This window comes from Zonotrichia leucophrys, chromosome 22, assembly GCF_028769735.1.
Source record: "Zonotrichia leucophrys gambelii isolate GWCS_2022_RI chromosome 22, RI_Zleu_2.0, whole genome shotgun sequence".
NCBI classification, from domain to species: Eukaryota; Metazoa; Chordata; class Aves; order Passeriformes; family Passerellidae; genus Zonotrichia; species Zonotrichia leucophrys.
The window spans coordinates 1,918,765-1,933,118 of record NC_088191.1 but is presented as its reverse complement, the minus strand read 5'-3'; the positions used below and the strand labels follow the sequence as shown (position 1 = coordinate 1,933,118).

The window sequence follows — 14,354 nt, the reverse complement described above, 5'->3', positions numbered from 1 at the left end:
CTTCAGTGTACAGGGATTTGCAGATTAACTATGCTTAAATTTGCATGGAAAGGAAAACAAAAGACCAAAAAACTCAGCTGGATGGGAACTTGTGAGAGTCAACACACACCAACCTTGTGTTCTGACCGTGACCAATTTATTTCATTCTGATGTAACCCCAAATTTCCACTACAGCACAGAGACCTCCTTTTATAAAAGGCTGTGAAGTATAGGACATGCAAAATGCAATACAATAGTGGGGAGAGGTTGGATTTTCTTCTGTTTTTTTTTTTTTTTTGAAACAGATTTAAAATACAGGAAACTGAAATGTGGCACAAACATCACAACTTCCATGCATTGCCTTCACGTGTCTTCCTTTGTTGTGCTGGCACTCTCTGGACTTCAGCATCGAGTTCAAGTCATTCTTGGGAAGAGCAGGAAGTTCACACTTCTTCAAATCTCAGAGTAATCTTAAGGCTGAAATGCATGGGGTTCACTTTTCCTTCATCTTCCAGAGCACCACCAGTTGGTTCACTTCAAGCTGTGTTAAGCTTCCAGCTCAAATGCCAGCCCGAGTTTGTGACCTCCAGCAGTGAAATTCTTGCCATCAATCAAGCCCGAGAGTGTCAGCTTGACACCTGCAAAAGCAAATCATGAGAGCCCTCACACCCTGACAGCTCCCTGTGCAGTGCTCTGAGCCCCACAGGAACCGTGGGCATGCACATCCTCTGCACCTTCTGCTCATCTCTTCTGTTCTTAACACAACAGGGAATTAAACCACGGTGCACTAATTAACACTAATTACTCATCTGCAGTGAGAATTACCTACCAGGTCGGAGGGTATGAGTGTAACCAATTCCAATGAGGCTGGCATTGTTCACTTTGGCCTACAAGAAATAAAAATCACAATATTTATAAAATATTCATACACAAGTGTCCCAGTGCCCTGAGGAGGGGTTTATGCATTAACACAATTCAGCTGGTTTTACACCAACCTCTATCAGAAGCAAATTCAAATCTTTTCCTTTTCTCAGGAGTTTCCACCTTAAGCAAATGGTAACCCTGCACCAATTCTGCCTGCACAGAATGCCCTGCTCTTCTTCACTGCCTCCTCTATTGTGTCTTTACATCCTTTAAATACTTTATTTATTTTTTATTTATATATTTATATATAAATATATATTTATATAATATATAATATTATATATTATATAAATACTAAAAATACTTTACATACTTTAAATACCTTTAAATACTCACTACAGTCCCTCAGAGCCTGTTCACATCACCCATTAGAAGATTTTTCTTCTAATGACCAAGAAATACATCAATATGCAATCCCCTTTTTGCATTGCTACATTTTCAGCTATTTACATTTCTCATCTTTAATTTTGGTTCAATGGTCCTGGAACTAATTGTTGTTTTGAAATATAAATGCAATTACTTCAGTTCTTATTTAAAACACTCACATGTCAGCTGACTTTCAAGGGTTAACTCACTGTTCAGAGAGGGCTGAATTTCCACCATTATAATCATAATATGGTTTTACATTATGGATTTCAGAATTAAAAGGACACTGTGTCCTTTCATTACCTTTTAAAATATATTTTGCAGCACACTATTCCAAGCACGCTGGTCAGACTATTTCACTATGGAGAAAATTATATTTAAGAATTCTTTTCCCCAATAATTTCACCAAATGTGATGTGTGAGGTCCCAATTTAAATCTGCACCACAACAGAAGCCACAATTTGCAATCTACCACACTTCCTCAGTAACTAGTTAAACCAATTCATGACACCAATTTCCAGCCTTTAGGGGAGCTTGAAATACAGAATTCTTACCGCAACAGAAGACTTTTCATCCAGCTGGTACCTGCCAGCAATGCCAAAGCGTGTGTTGTTACTGCCAGCAGTCCAGGCCAGGTTCACTGATGTCTCAACCTTATTGGTGACCTTCTGATAAATAGACCCACCAAACTCAGTGCCATCGTTCCTGGGGGTGACAGAGCCAGTGTGTCAAGCCCTGCCTTGTTCACTAACTCCTTACATTAACCCCTCACACAATCATTTGATCATTATCTCTTAAAATTAACCAAGAAATCCAATACTGCCCAAGCTCAATATTTCACTGCTACAGCTGGAGCTGGCAGAGTGCTGCTCGTATTTTTCTACACAAAACATATTTTGCTTTGCAGAAAGGAGCAGGACTTTCCAACAGGCAGAAACCTACAGCTTGAGGTTCTGAGAAAAAATAAAATCAAAACCCCACCCAATAAGTGCAGTAACACACAAAGGAGGCTTCAGGTATGGGAATGAGGAGACTGCAAATGAAAACCAGGTTGTTTAAATGCACCATTACAGTTGTTTAAATGCACCATGACAGTTGTTTAAATGCACCATCTCCATCTCAGGCATCTGAATGCCAAGATTACACCAAGGCAGGGATGACAGCTGGAAACAAACAATGCTACACCTGCCTTTCTCCTTTATTTGGCCATTTCTGAGGGAGAAACTTTGATTGAGAGAGGGGAGAAGGTACAGGAGTTTAATTGCAGGCTTTTTTGTACTGTGCCATTACAGAAGTTAAAGCTCACAGCTTTTAATTACAAATTACCATCAAGGGCCTTTGCATCACCATCTTAGATAGACAAACCCCAAAATTACTCTGAAACGAGGTGCTGGGACAGCCAAGAGATGGGGAGTTGTCCCTATTTTAGTTGTACTGGAAATGAAAACACTGAATAAAAATTAATTAGAAACAAATCAGCATCCCCTTCCCTTCTCCCACCTTTGACCTAAGGCCATTGCTGCTAATGATTCCTGCAGCTTTGGCTGCTGTGATGTTTTTCCAGGCTCAGTAATACTCACATGTTCCATCACTTGTGAGGCTTCCTCAGGGTGAGAGAGGTAGATGAGAATCTTGCTTCATCATCAGAAGGCTGCATTTATTGATTTATGATATATATTATATAGATAGATATATAATATATAATATTATATATCTATATGATATATAATATATATCATATATATAATATGATATAATATATATCATATATAGATATATGATATATATATCATATACATATATATATCATATATATATATATATATATCATATATATATATATATATATATATATATATATATATATATATATGATATATATATATATTATATATATATATAATATACTACACTATATTATATATAGTGTAGTACATTAAGACTACACTAATAGGAATAGACAGAAAATTTGCAGAAGCTGCTAAGCCAAGGATAGAAGAGAATCTAAAACCAAGAGAGCTCTCTGTGAGCCTGTTCCAGAGAGCTTGGCCCTGTGATTGGCCCTTAACTGTAAACATGGAAATGAGCCAATCCCAGGTGCACCTCTTGCACTCCACATCAGCAGATAACCACTGTTCACATTCCCTTCCTGAGGCCTCAGCTTCCCAGAAGAGGAAAAATCCTAAAAGAAAGGATTTTTACGCCAGAACGTCTGTGCCACTTACACGTTAGTGTGCAGCTGGAAGTCCTCTGCCTTGTAGCCCAAGGCAAAGTTCCTTTGTGTGATCTTGTACTTGGCTGTGTCAAAAGCTGTCTGGTAGCCAGCCAGCCAGCCCTCGTAGCCCACCACAGCCCAGCCATACACAGTGGGCCCCGAGAGGTCGATGTCCACGCTGCAGCCCACGTGCACATAATCCCTCTTGTAGGTGGTCTTCAACTTCCCGCTCTTCTTCCTGCACAAACAGCAATTTTTATCCACAGGAGTAAGCAAGTGTGTAAGGAATGTAGATTTGTTTTAATATTTATTAATTTTCATTTATTTATTATTTATATATATTTATTAGCTGTCCCTTAAGGGCAGTTAATCAATGCTGTATTCCCTACTCAAAATTTAACTGTTGAAGAGGGCACAGGATAAGGATAATGGTGCTGTGTATTTTCACTTTTCCTCCAACTCCAAACAATCCTCAAGAAGCAAGAGAGACAAAATTGTTTCTCCTTAATGCTTTAAAACCCATCTGGTTTTAATTTTTTTTTCTCTCAGTGTAATGTGTTATGGCATCATCAGTTTATTTCAGGAGCATCATAAACCTGCAGCAAGAGCTGTCCTTCAATGAATTTTTGTGTTTATCTCCACTGTTCCTTCCTTGTGCATTCCTTGCTTTCCTTTCTTCACTGCTCCTCTACCAAAACCAGATTTTTCACCCTCCAGACCTCATCCCCTCACTCTGCCTTTTCCTGGCCCTCTTCTGACACCTCCTCCTGTTGATTTTGGTTCCAATTCAAACACAACCACAACAAAACTTCAGCACCTCTTTAATCCTCCCCCAACCTCCTTTCTCTTGGCACAACATTTGTGCTGCCAGACCCACACCCAGCCTGGGGTCTCATTCTTGATTTAGCTTCTGATTCCTCATATCCAACAATATTTCAAACTCAAGAGTCTTCTGGGCAGGCTCTCCCCATCAATAAATCAGCACCAATCCTTATCAGCAGCCTCAACCTTTGTGCATTATTCAGATATAAACTCCCCTCCTTTGCTCTGCTACTTACCAAATTTAAATCTATTGAATTGAGAAAGAAAGGAAGAATTGAGATAGAAAACTAAGTGTTATTCCACTGCCCATTCTGCCTCCTCATTCAACTGTGCCCAGACATCATCTGGCCAAAAGCATCAGCAAAAAAAATATAAAAATTGGTTTACTGATTTGACAGCCTTAGGACTGTCAAAACATGAAGATCTGGTTGTTTAAGGGGAGTCAGAGATTAGCACCTGCTGCAAAATGATAAATTTGCCACTGGCCAAAAAGCTGAAGAATTCTTTCAAGCAGAAAGAATAAGTTAATACTTATTAATTAAAGAGAAAGAATTAATTCTCTAATTCCTTCTGAGTTAAGTATTATCCACTGCCTGCAGAAGATTCTACAGATATTGAAGAATCTTCTCCAATAAATGCTGAGCTTTTACCCAATGAGCAAAGTTGTAAAATCCATGTAAAATCAGTGTTGTATGAGTCCAACCAAAGTATTTTGAGAAGTTCTGGGAAATTCTAGCAGTCTGCAGATAAAGGTAATAGAAAATGTTTACCCTGTGTTTGGTACAAATGTAGTGTCAAGAGCCACCTTCACCCCCTCAACCATCTGCAAAGAAAAACACAAATCTGCTCAAAAATCAGCTGAAACAGAATTTCTTATATTCCACTACTAGAACTCCCTGTTTAAACAGAAAACAAAATAGAACTAGAATGTCTCCCTCATGATTTCCAATGAAATCTGATGATGGATTAAACCAGGATCTATTCTTCCCACAAGGAACCTTTTCACAGCACAGACTTTGTAAAAACTTCCTGCTTTTACACATAGGAAGTTGACACATCTAGTGCTGGCAACAAGAAAATTATTCACAGAATTATGACAGAAAGAAAACTACTCATGTTTCCTTATTCTTTATAGTTCAAACAATCCACACAGCAGCTCAAAAATCTCTTTAATAATGCACAGACACTGTGCTTTGAGAGTGCTGCCTGCTGGCAACCCTTTGTGTAAGCAGTGCCAAGCTGCAAACATTCAACCTCACAAAATAGATTCAACCTCAAGGCAGCCAAATTTGAGTTCTTATACATGAAATCATTTAAAATCATGAGACTTGTCTTTGGTTTCATAAAATTAAGAGACCTGTCTTTGGTTTCATAAAATTATCAGACCTGTCTTTGGTTTCATAAAATTATCAGACCTGTCTTTGATTTCATAAAATTATCAGACCCGTCTTTGATTTCATAAAATTATCAGACCTGCCTTTGATTTCATAAAATTATCAGACCCGTCTTTGATTTCATAAAATTATCAGACCTGTCTTTGATTTCATAAAATTATCAGACCTGTCTTTGGTTTCATAAAATTATCAGACCTGTCTTTGGTTTCATAAAATTATCAGACCTGCCTTTGGTTTCATAAAATTATCAGACTTGTCTTTAATGTTTTTTTGGCCGCCTGGCTGCAGCAGTGATTTCTACATAGTCAGGTTTATTCAACAATGCTGTTCACTCCACACACCTGTAACTGCAGTAATTGCACCCCAAAATCATAACCTAGCACCCCTCATTCCCAGCCTGTGTGTTCTGCAACTTTTTTTAATACTTCAGATATTTTTGTGCAATTTTCATTCTCCATTTGTGCATTTTCTTCTCAATCCCGGAGAACGAAATGAGAAGAACATTTCTGTTCATCTCAATACCATCTCCTACCATTTGCAGAAACATTTCCAAAGTATTTACTCATTCTTACTTTGTTCTCGACACAAATTTCTGTTCCCAATGTGTTGTCTGTGTTCCACTTCTGAGTGAATGTGAGTCCGTGGCATTTGTCCTTGTATTTGGTCTCTAGACTGCCCGAAGCCTTGCCCGTGTCCGTGTTGGAAGAACCGACTGCATTGAATTCCTGTCAGGAGCACAAAATCACAGTCACCAAACTGTCTCAGTAACAATGAGTCCAACATCAGTCACCAAACTGCCTCAGTAACAATCAGAGTCCCATTTTTATGGGAATTAAATAAAAATACAGAGATCAAACCTTGGCGTTATGAGCGCCACGCATCAACCAAGCCATCACAGGGTCACGAGTTTTAGCATCTCACACCCTCCAAATCATCATCCCCACCTAAAATAATTTCTTTTGTGTCACAACATTTTGTGCATCCCTGTTCTGAATATTTCTTTCATTGAGGTGCACTGACAGAGCTTTGGGACTTGTTGAGCTTGGCAAAAGCTGTTACACAAAAAGCTGACACCTTCATTCACCTCCCACCATGGGAGTTTGATTACTTGCTACCCCCATCTTAACTTTACCCCACTTTTCCCAAGTTTATGCATCAAAAAGTCCAAAATGGCTGTTATTGCAACACTTCTCAATGTGCTCTGTACCTTCACTGTGACTCTATACCCAGATATAAAAAGATATTTGCTTGGGATACAATTCCTGGATTTTCCTTCACAAACTCCTATAATTGTGAAGAAAAATCCAGGATTATTATAATTATTATATTGTATTATAAATATTATAATATTTACAATATTATTATAAATATTATAATATTTACAAAAATAATTGCCTTTATCATCTTACTAGTACTGTCCCAATTGTGGATGAAAAAGCAACTGGAAATCTGCTCTCCCTTAGGAGAAGCAATGCTAAATTCAAGTTAGGCGAATAAGAAAAAGAAAAAAAGTGTTTTCTCCCATTTCTCTGAACATCTTGTGTGTTCCTGGATTGTGTGATTTCCCCTCCCTGAGTTTCAGCAGTGAAAATGTTTTCTGGAGAATTGCTGCACCCTAACGTTGTGGTTCCCCTGCCATTTATGCAATTTTCATTTACACACTTCATGTACTGTGGTGATGACTTTAAACAACTTCTCCTCCATTCCCTCAGCCAGCAGCTCCACTCCAGAAGTCACCTTTAAATTCCAGACCTGTTCTCCTTCCCAGCAGCAGAAACCTGACCTGAGCTCCTTGGTCTGTCAGGCTGCTCCTTCACTCAGCAGTGCAATGGAACTTGGAATTTTGTCTAACATTTATTTTGTTATATGCTATTCAGTCAGTTCTTCACACACCAGAGCTTCCTGTTATTTAGTGGAATAGAAATCTCAGGATTAAATCTCTCCTGGAACAGCTCAAGAGAGAATCTGCTCAGCTGAGTATGGCATTGCCACAGCAGTGAGCTCAAGGTACATTAATTTGGTTTTAGGAAGCATCTGAGAACTTCTCTCATTTGTTATCTCTCCAATATTTCCCTTGAAGGAAGAGAAATAATTTGTCATTACATTTATAAGTTTTGTCTCTCTTGCAGTTTAAGAGATGGATCCATTGCCAACATATCCAAGCTCTGGAACCCTGACTTTGCAGATCCTCCTCGTTCCAGGATTGCATTCCTGGGTGTGTATTTGACAATTCTGGACTTTGCAGAGCATCCAAGGGTACCAAGATTGTCTTTAATGGTTGTGAAGTGCGAGGGAGCCAGCTCACCCTCCTCACACACAGCCTGGGGCACTGAGGGGATGCTGCTGGGGCAGGAGGAGACGTTTACTTAAAATAACGCACTACTGCAACAGCATAATAATAAATATAATGTGTTATTATTATAACACATCTAGCAGCTACCAAAACATGTGACAGAAGTCAGGATGTGTTAAGACTACTTTAAAACATAATTTCTATACAGTGTTCTAATGTCACTTCCACAAATTCAGTGTAAAGATGTCTCAAACCCGCATCAGAATTCAGAAATAACTTTCTTCTAATCTTAGAACAGGAGACTGATTAAAAAATAAAAAAGCTTGGTTTCTTTCTCAGCTGAAGTAAAGGACAGGTTGTAAACATTAATCTCAGAGCCAAAGGAAATAAAAACCCTTGCATTGTCCAAAAAAGCCAAAGCATTCTGTCAGGCATCAAGAACTCAATCTGCCTCTGGAAGCAGACACCAGAGACAGAATCTGCTGCCATCAGTTTTATCTGTGTCAACTAAAACACCTCACCAAACCATCATTTCTTGGAGTTCTTGTAGCTGAAAAATCCAACTCATTCTGGCTCCATGTCACACAGCAGCAGCTCCTCATTGAACTCCCTCTAGCTGAGGGTGCCTGGCATCCACAGCAATGCCATGCACTCAGCAGGCAAAACCACTTGCAATCTATGGAGGTTAAAATCAACACACAATATCACTGTGGCTTTCTAAATCCACAGGGAAAACCCCAAACATTTGTGTTGTAACAATCTGAGGTACTGTCAGCATCCATTGTGAATTAAATCTCGTGCTTTGCTCTTCATTTCATCCCCAAAACTCCATTTTTGTTGCATCAGAATCACCAATAAGCTCCAAACCTCGATCAACAGACAATTATACCAAAATAATTTCTATCTTGTTTCCCCTCTTGCTGTTTTTACTGGTTGTAAAAGATTGCAAATGGTTTTCCATGCATGGATCACACAGATCTAGGGCTATGGACGCAGCCAAACTGTGCAACACCAAAAACAACACAACTGAAAAGAATTCATCAGTTTACAAATGATTTAGTATGCAGCACAAAAAGCCTTGTCAGAGAAAGCAATAAAGAGGCAACATGGCAAAACAGTCACCATTCTTACCAACTGGATAAACATCCCAAGAAAATGGCATGGAAAAGAAAAAACCCATTTTAGAACTTCATACATTGTTCATGTTCCATCACAATCAGAGACAGCATAATGAACTATTAGCAAATTGTTTGAGAATCAAAACTTCCAGCCAGGAAAATTGCCTTTAAAGAGATGTCAGTAAGCAGCAGCAATAGTGTGGAGAGCACATAATTCATGTGCCCACACATTCCTGGTGCACAATGCAAATAATCATCAAAAGCTCATTAAAGGCAGAATACAGTAATGCAGAAATGAGGATTTCCACCATTTGCATGATAAGAATGCAAGAGGAGGGAGCTCAGGAAAATGCAGCTACAAAATAGGCTGAGAAACATCTTACCAATGAGAACTCAGTGTAAGAAAAATATTACCTAGTAGATAATGCATGCCTGTGATTAAAATCTAAATTATCACACCCATTGCTGGTTTTGAAATTGCAAGGAAGCTCCACCTCTCCATCATTAAAATGGGGGTCACAGGATATTCTTGTTACTTGGAGTGCTAAAGCTTATTCAAGCTCTCAAATATAGGATACTGCAGGACTGTTTTCAGTTTTCATTTAATTCAGTTCAATTTAATTAAGTCTTGAATTTTAAGCACATTGGAAATGAGTGAAAACACAGTTAAGTTAAACTCCAGTGCTTACTTGTCCCTTGAATTTTTTGGATAAAAGTCTCTCTGGACTAAAATTCTTATTAAAACTAATAACTGCAGGGAAATTCATTATAAATAGAAATGAGAGCTATGTAAGGTGAAGAAATTCATTTTTGGAATGTGTCAATGGAACAGGCAGGAAATAACAACAAGGTGTGTGGAAATTCTTGCACGGCACAGGGAAAAAAATTCCTGCTGCATCAGCTTCATGCTATTGCAGAAATATCTCAGTCAGGTGTGATTTTAAAATGAGAAATGAAAGAGAAGCAATTCCTGCCAGTGAGCTCTAACACTTGGTAGCAGCTCAGGAATTTGTGCTTCCTTTGGATGGCTCAGTCCCCAGTACTCACCACCCCACTGGAAGACTTGGTCTTCAACTCCAACTTGACCATTCCAAATCCTGAAAACAAAAACAGCACACAGCACCTGTTTCATTGACAGATACAAGCAAGGTTTATTTCCAACACACCCAAAGAATGCCAGACAGGGGGTTCTGAACTGGCCTGAAAGAGTTTTTATGTTTAAACAGTGGTGGAACATACTGAGGGTTATGAGAAGGATGACTGAAGGAATTCTGACAACTCAAAGTTTTCTCATCATTTATATATATAATTTTTAGTCATAACAGACACCAACCATCAAATACCTCCACTCTCTGCAGCCACCTGCAGTCTGGCACCCATCAATACACTTAACCAACTCTTCTGATTTACTCAGTTTACATTTTATTCCTGATTTCAGGGCAGGAAATTTTTCTTCTTCTCTACTCAAAAAAAATGTTTCAACTTATTTCAATCAGTGCCATGTACAGAAGTATTACTGATGGAAGGAGTTGTGACAACTCAAAGTAAGTTTTCTCATCATTTATATATATAATTTTTAGTCATAACAGACACCAACCATCAAATACCTCCACTTTCTGTAGCCACCTGCAGTCTGGCACCCATCAATACAATTAACCAACTCTTCTGATTTACTCAGTTTATATTTTATTCCTGATCTCAGGGCAGGAAATTTTTCTTCTCCTCTACTCCAAAAGAATATTTCAACTATTTCAATCAGTGCCATGTACAGAGGTGTTACTGCTTTTTTCCCTTCTGTCTGCTCTGAATCCAGGGAAATATCTGGCCCTTGCACCAAGTAGAAAAGCTTGAAGTAACTGACTTTAAATTAGGGAATTTGAGTTAATTTTCAGCACAGCCTGAACTCCAGGGTGGGAGAGACCAGACCACAGTGCATTTTAGGGATTTTGGGATACAAATGAAATCTTTATTGCACACAAACTCAGATTTAAAAAATCAACATTTTCTAGGTACTGTTTCCAGAAAAAGGACAAATGCAAATACTGTGAAATTATCTGCATTCCAGCTTTAATATGAAGCTATTCTGATTAACATAAAGGTCAGTCTTCCTCAGGAACCTGTTACTGCCACATGTGGTCTCCTACAGCAATCTGTACCAGTGTTTCTGATTTAATGACTCTAAATAGAAAAATCAGAAGGTAACAAAAGGAGGCAGCATTTTCCAGTCTGTTCTGGAGGGCACATTAAGGTCCAACTTTTAATCTTCCCCTCAAACTCTCTGCCACTGCAGCACTATCATAACACAAGTGCAAAATTCAGAATCCAAAGGGGCTGGAGGCTCCAGGGCTCTGCTGGGAAGGTTTCAGGGAATCTCTGAGGTACCTGTGTTCTTACAGGCATTTCCAAGACACTGATAATCAAACCATCCTTATCTCACTCACCATATCCCTTGTTGAAAACATCCCTGGCAGACTTTCCCAAGTCACTGTACGACGGTGGGCAAGCCATTGGATCTGAAACACATCATTTATAATCAAAATAAGGGAGCTGTAAGAACCTTAGCAAAACATCTAAAATACATCCAAAGCATTAATTAACATCTATGATTAGCAGGCTCTGAGAATGTCACCAACACAGAACTGTCAGATCTTTGGAGAATGTTCATCAAAGTCATCGCTGCTGCTTTGTCCCAAACAAGCTTTGATTCAAAGAATTTCTAAAAGCCAATCTTTATTTATAATCACTGAACCCCAGCTATTAAATTCCACTAAATGCTGGCCTCACAGTCCTACACTGCAAAAAGAACTCATGGGAGCCTCATGGCTGTTCTGATAACGAGGAAATGTTGTTTTTGTGATAACTCCCATTCGGAAAGGGACCTGGAGTGGCAAACAACATCCACACTCAACAATTCCAAAGGAAAACAGGTGGCACTTCCATCTGCACCTGTACTTCACAAAAAGCTCTTTCAGAGATGTGAAAAATATAAAAGAGATCTCTGTATGCTGTCCAGTAGCCATCAGTGAGTATTTCAGCACTGTGCACACAGAACAGCAAAAACTAAATTTCCTAATATTGTTACAACTACATGAGAACATAGCTCAAAAGGATGGGCATGTAATATTGCAGTGCAGATGATTTATTAGCTACCAAAATTTAGGGGTTTTGCATCAGAAAACCCACAGTAAAGAAGCAGGCAAAGTCTTTCCCAGTGGAAAATGAGTCTTCCTCTTTTCAAATAAGTTTGCATAAATGTAAAGGCACACCTGCTCCAAAAAAGGTATAAAAGATGCTCCATTCATTTGATTTTAAGGACAACTCATTGTCATCCAAAAAGGTGACATTTAGGATTTCTGATGTTGGGTGTTGCAGAGAAAAACATGAACAAATGCATCAGCAGTAGCAATGGCAATCTCTTGTGTTTATATCTCATTTTAATAAGGCTACTGAGAAAAACTGTAAGCCTGTTCACTCTCTAACAGTATGCAGGTGTATGTTGTGTGTTCTGTGTGTTTGAATGTGTGCGTTAAATTTGATGCAAGCATTTAAATGGTATTAAAAAAAGAGAGATTCTCGAGGTTAGCCCATACTGAAACACATAAATTCTTTGCTAACAACAAGCAGTTCTACAACAGATTTGTCTGGAAGAATTGAGCTCGGTTTCACAACTCTTAATATTAAATCTGAATGGTAACAGGTGACGAAACACAGCGTGAAGCGGGAAAAGCAACACCAGAACACCCGCATCGCTCTGTGGGCTAAGTGTAAAAAACCAAAACCAGCCAAAAACCAAACCAAACGATGAATCCCTGCACAGGCGCTGCCAACACGCGTGCGGGCGTTTCCCGTTCCCTGAGGGCTGCGGCGGGGCCCGGCCGCGAGCACCGCGCGCTCCTTTGGCGGCGGGGCCGGCGGGGCGGCGGCTGCGCGGCCCCGGGAGCGCGAGCGCCGCGCCCGCCGCGGCTCTGCCCGCGTTACGCAACGGGTAACGGAGCCTCTGCCGGCCCCCGTGCCGGCGCCGGGGCAACACTCGCTGCCAGCCGCCTCATGAGTTCGTGCCTCCCGGCTGACACAGCCGGAGCAGCCGGCAAGAGCCCCGGCCGCGCGGTCTCAGACAGAGAGAACCGGCCGCGCATCCCGGGGCCGCCCCTTGGGCAGCGTGTGGGCCTGTGGGTGAGGAATTGCCGCCGCAGCGAGCGGCCGGCGCCCCGTCGGGCCTCCAGCAAGGGGACGCCCGCCTCCGCCTCGGTGAGGCGCAGAGGACAGCAGCGGGCTGCAGGCGGCCAGCGCCGCGAGGCCCGGCCCCACCCGGCCCGGCCCTGAGCCCCGCCGCGGCCCCGGCGCTACCTGCCGCCCGCGCTGCCTCCGGTACGGCTCTCGGCGCCCCCACGTCCGCATGCGCGGCGCCGGCGCTGCGCACGCGCCCGGGCTGCGGCCCCGCCCACCCCCGCGTGGCCCCGCCCCGCCCCGCCCCGCCCAGTGCGCGCGGCCGAGGCGCGGCGGGAGCGCGCCCGGGGCTGCCGCAAGCGGAGCCGGTGCCGCCGGTACCGAGCGGCGCTTCCAGGGATGGAGGAGACCTGCGGTGTTCAGTGCCTGCCAGAGCCGGTATGAGACTCCAGCGGGCACTAACGGTCCTCTCAAACCCTTCACTCACTGGGAAAAATGAGTATTTTATGATTGGCTATATATAATATATATATAATACAGCATAATATATATAATATATAGTATATAAAATATTATATATAATATATACTATATATATAATATATATGTTTATATATAATGTATATATGAGTATATATAATATATATAATACAGCATAATATATATAATATATAAAATACATAGAATATAAAATATTATATATAATATATACTATATCTATTATATATAATAGATATTATATACAGTATTATGTATATATAGGTATATATATGTATATAGATGTATATATAGTATATAATATATACAATATTATGTATATGTCATATATATAATATATATGATATATGATAGATATATATAATATATGATATATTTATATGATATATGATAGATATTATAGATAATATATGATATAATATATTATATCTATTATATATATTATATAATAGATATATTATATTATATAATTATATAGTATTATATATATAACAGATATAATGCAGCATAACTTTATATATATATAATATATATAATACTTATATGTAAGTTAAGTAAGTTAAAGCATAACTTACATA

The 14,354-nt window shown here is 39.9% G+C and overlaps 1 protein-coding gene across 1 annotated transcript; it reads right to left on the bottom strand.

The window, feature by feature from the left end:
* Positions 1 to 114: 114 nt before the first annotated feature.
* VDAC3 (voltage dependent anion channel 3) lies at positions 115 to 13,532 on the bottom strand. The gene is made up of 9 exons (XM_064730936.1): positions 13,459 to 13,532; positions 11,553 to 11,624; positions 10,159 to 10,208; positions 6,273 to 6,425; positions 5,077 to 5,129; positions 3,495 to 3,722; positions 1,824 to 1,974; positions 809 to 866; positions 115 to 617 (listed from the first exon to the last, which is right to left on the bottom strand). Exons 2-9 carry the CDS (start codon positions 11,617 to 11,619, stop codon positions 526 to 528), a joined length of 852 nt encoding a protein of 283 aa, XP_064587006.1. The 5' UTR covers positions 11,620 to 11,624; positions 13,459 to 13,532; the 3' UTR covers positions 115 to 525.
* Between the last annotated feature and the right edge of the window lie 822 nt (positions 13,533 to 14,354).

Excerpts from the sequence above, each read along its gene's own strand:
- VDAC3 (XM_064730936.1), bottom strand. The coding sequence starts at position 11,619 with ATGGCTTGCCCACCGTCGTACAGTGACTTGGGAAAGTCTGCCAGGGAT. Across the intron at positions 6,426-10,158 it reads CCAAGTCTTCCAGTGGGGTG|GAATTCAATGCAGTCGGTTC; the intron begins GTGAGTACTGGG and ends TGCTCCTGACAG. Across the intron at positions 3,723-5,076 it reads ACATTTGTACCAAACACAGG|GAAGAAGAGCGGGAAGTTGA; the intron begins GTAAACATTTTC and ends CTGTTTGTGCAG.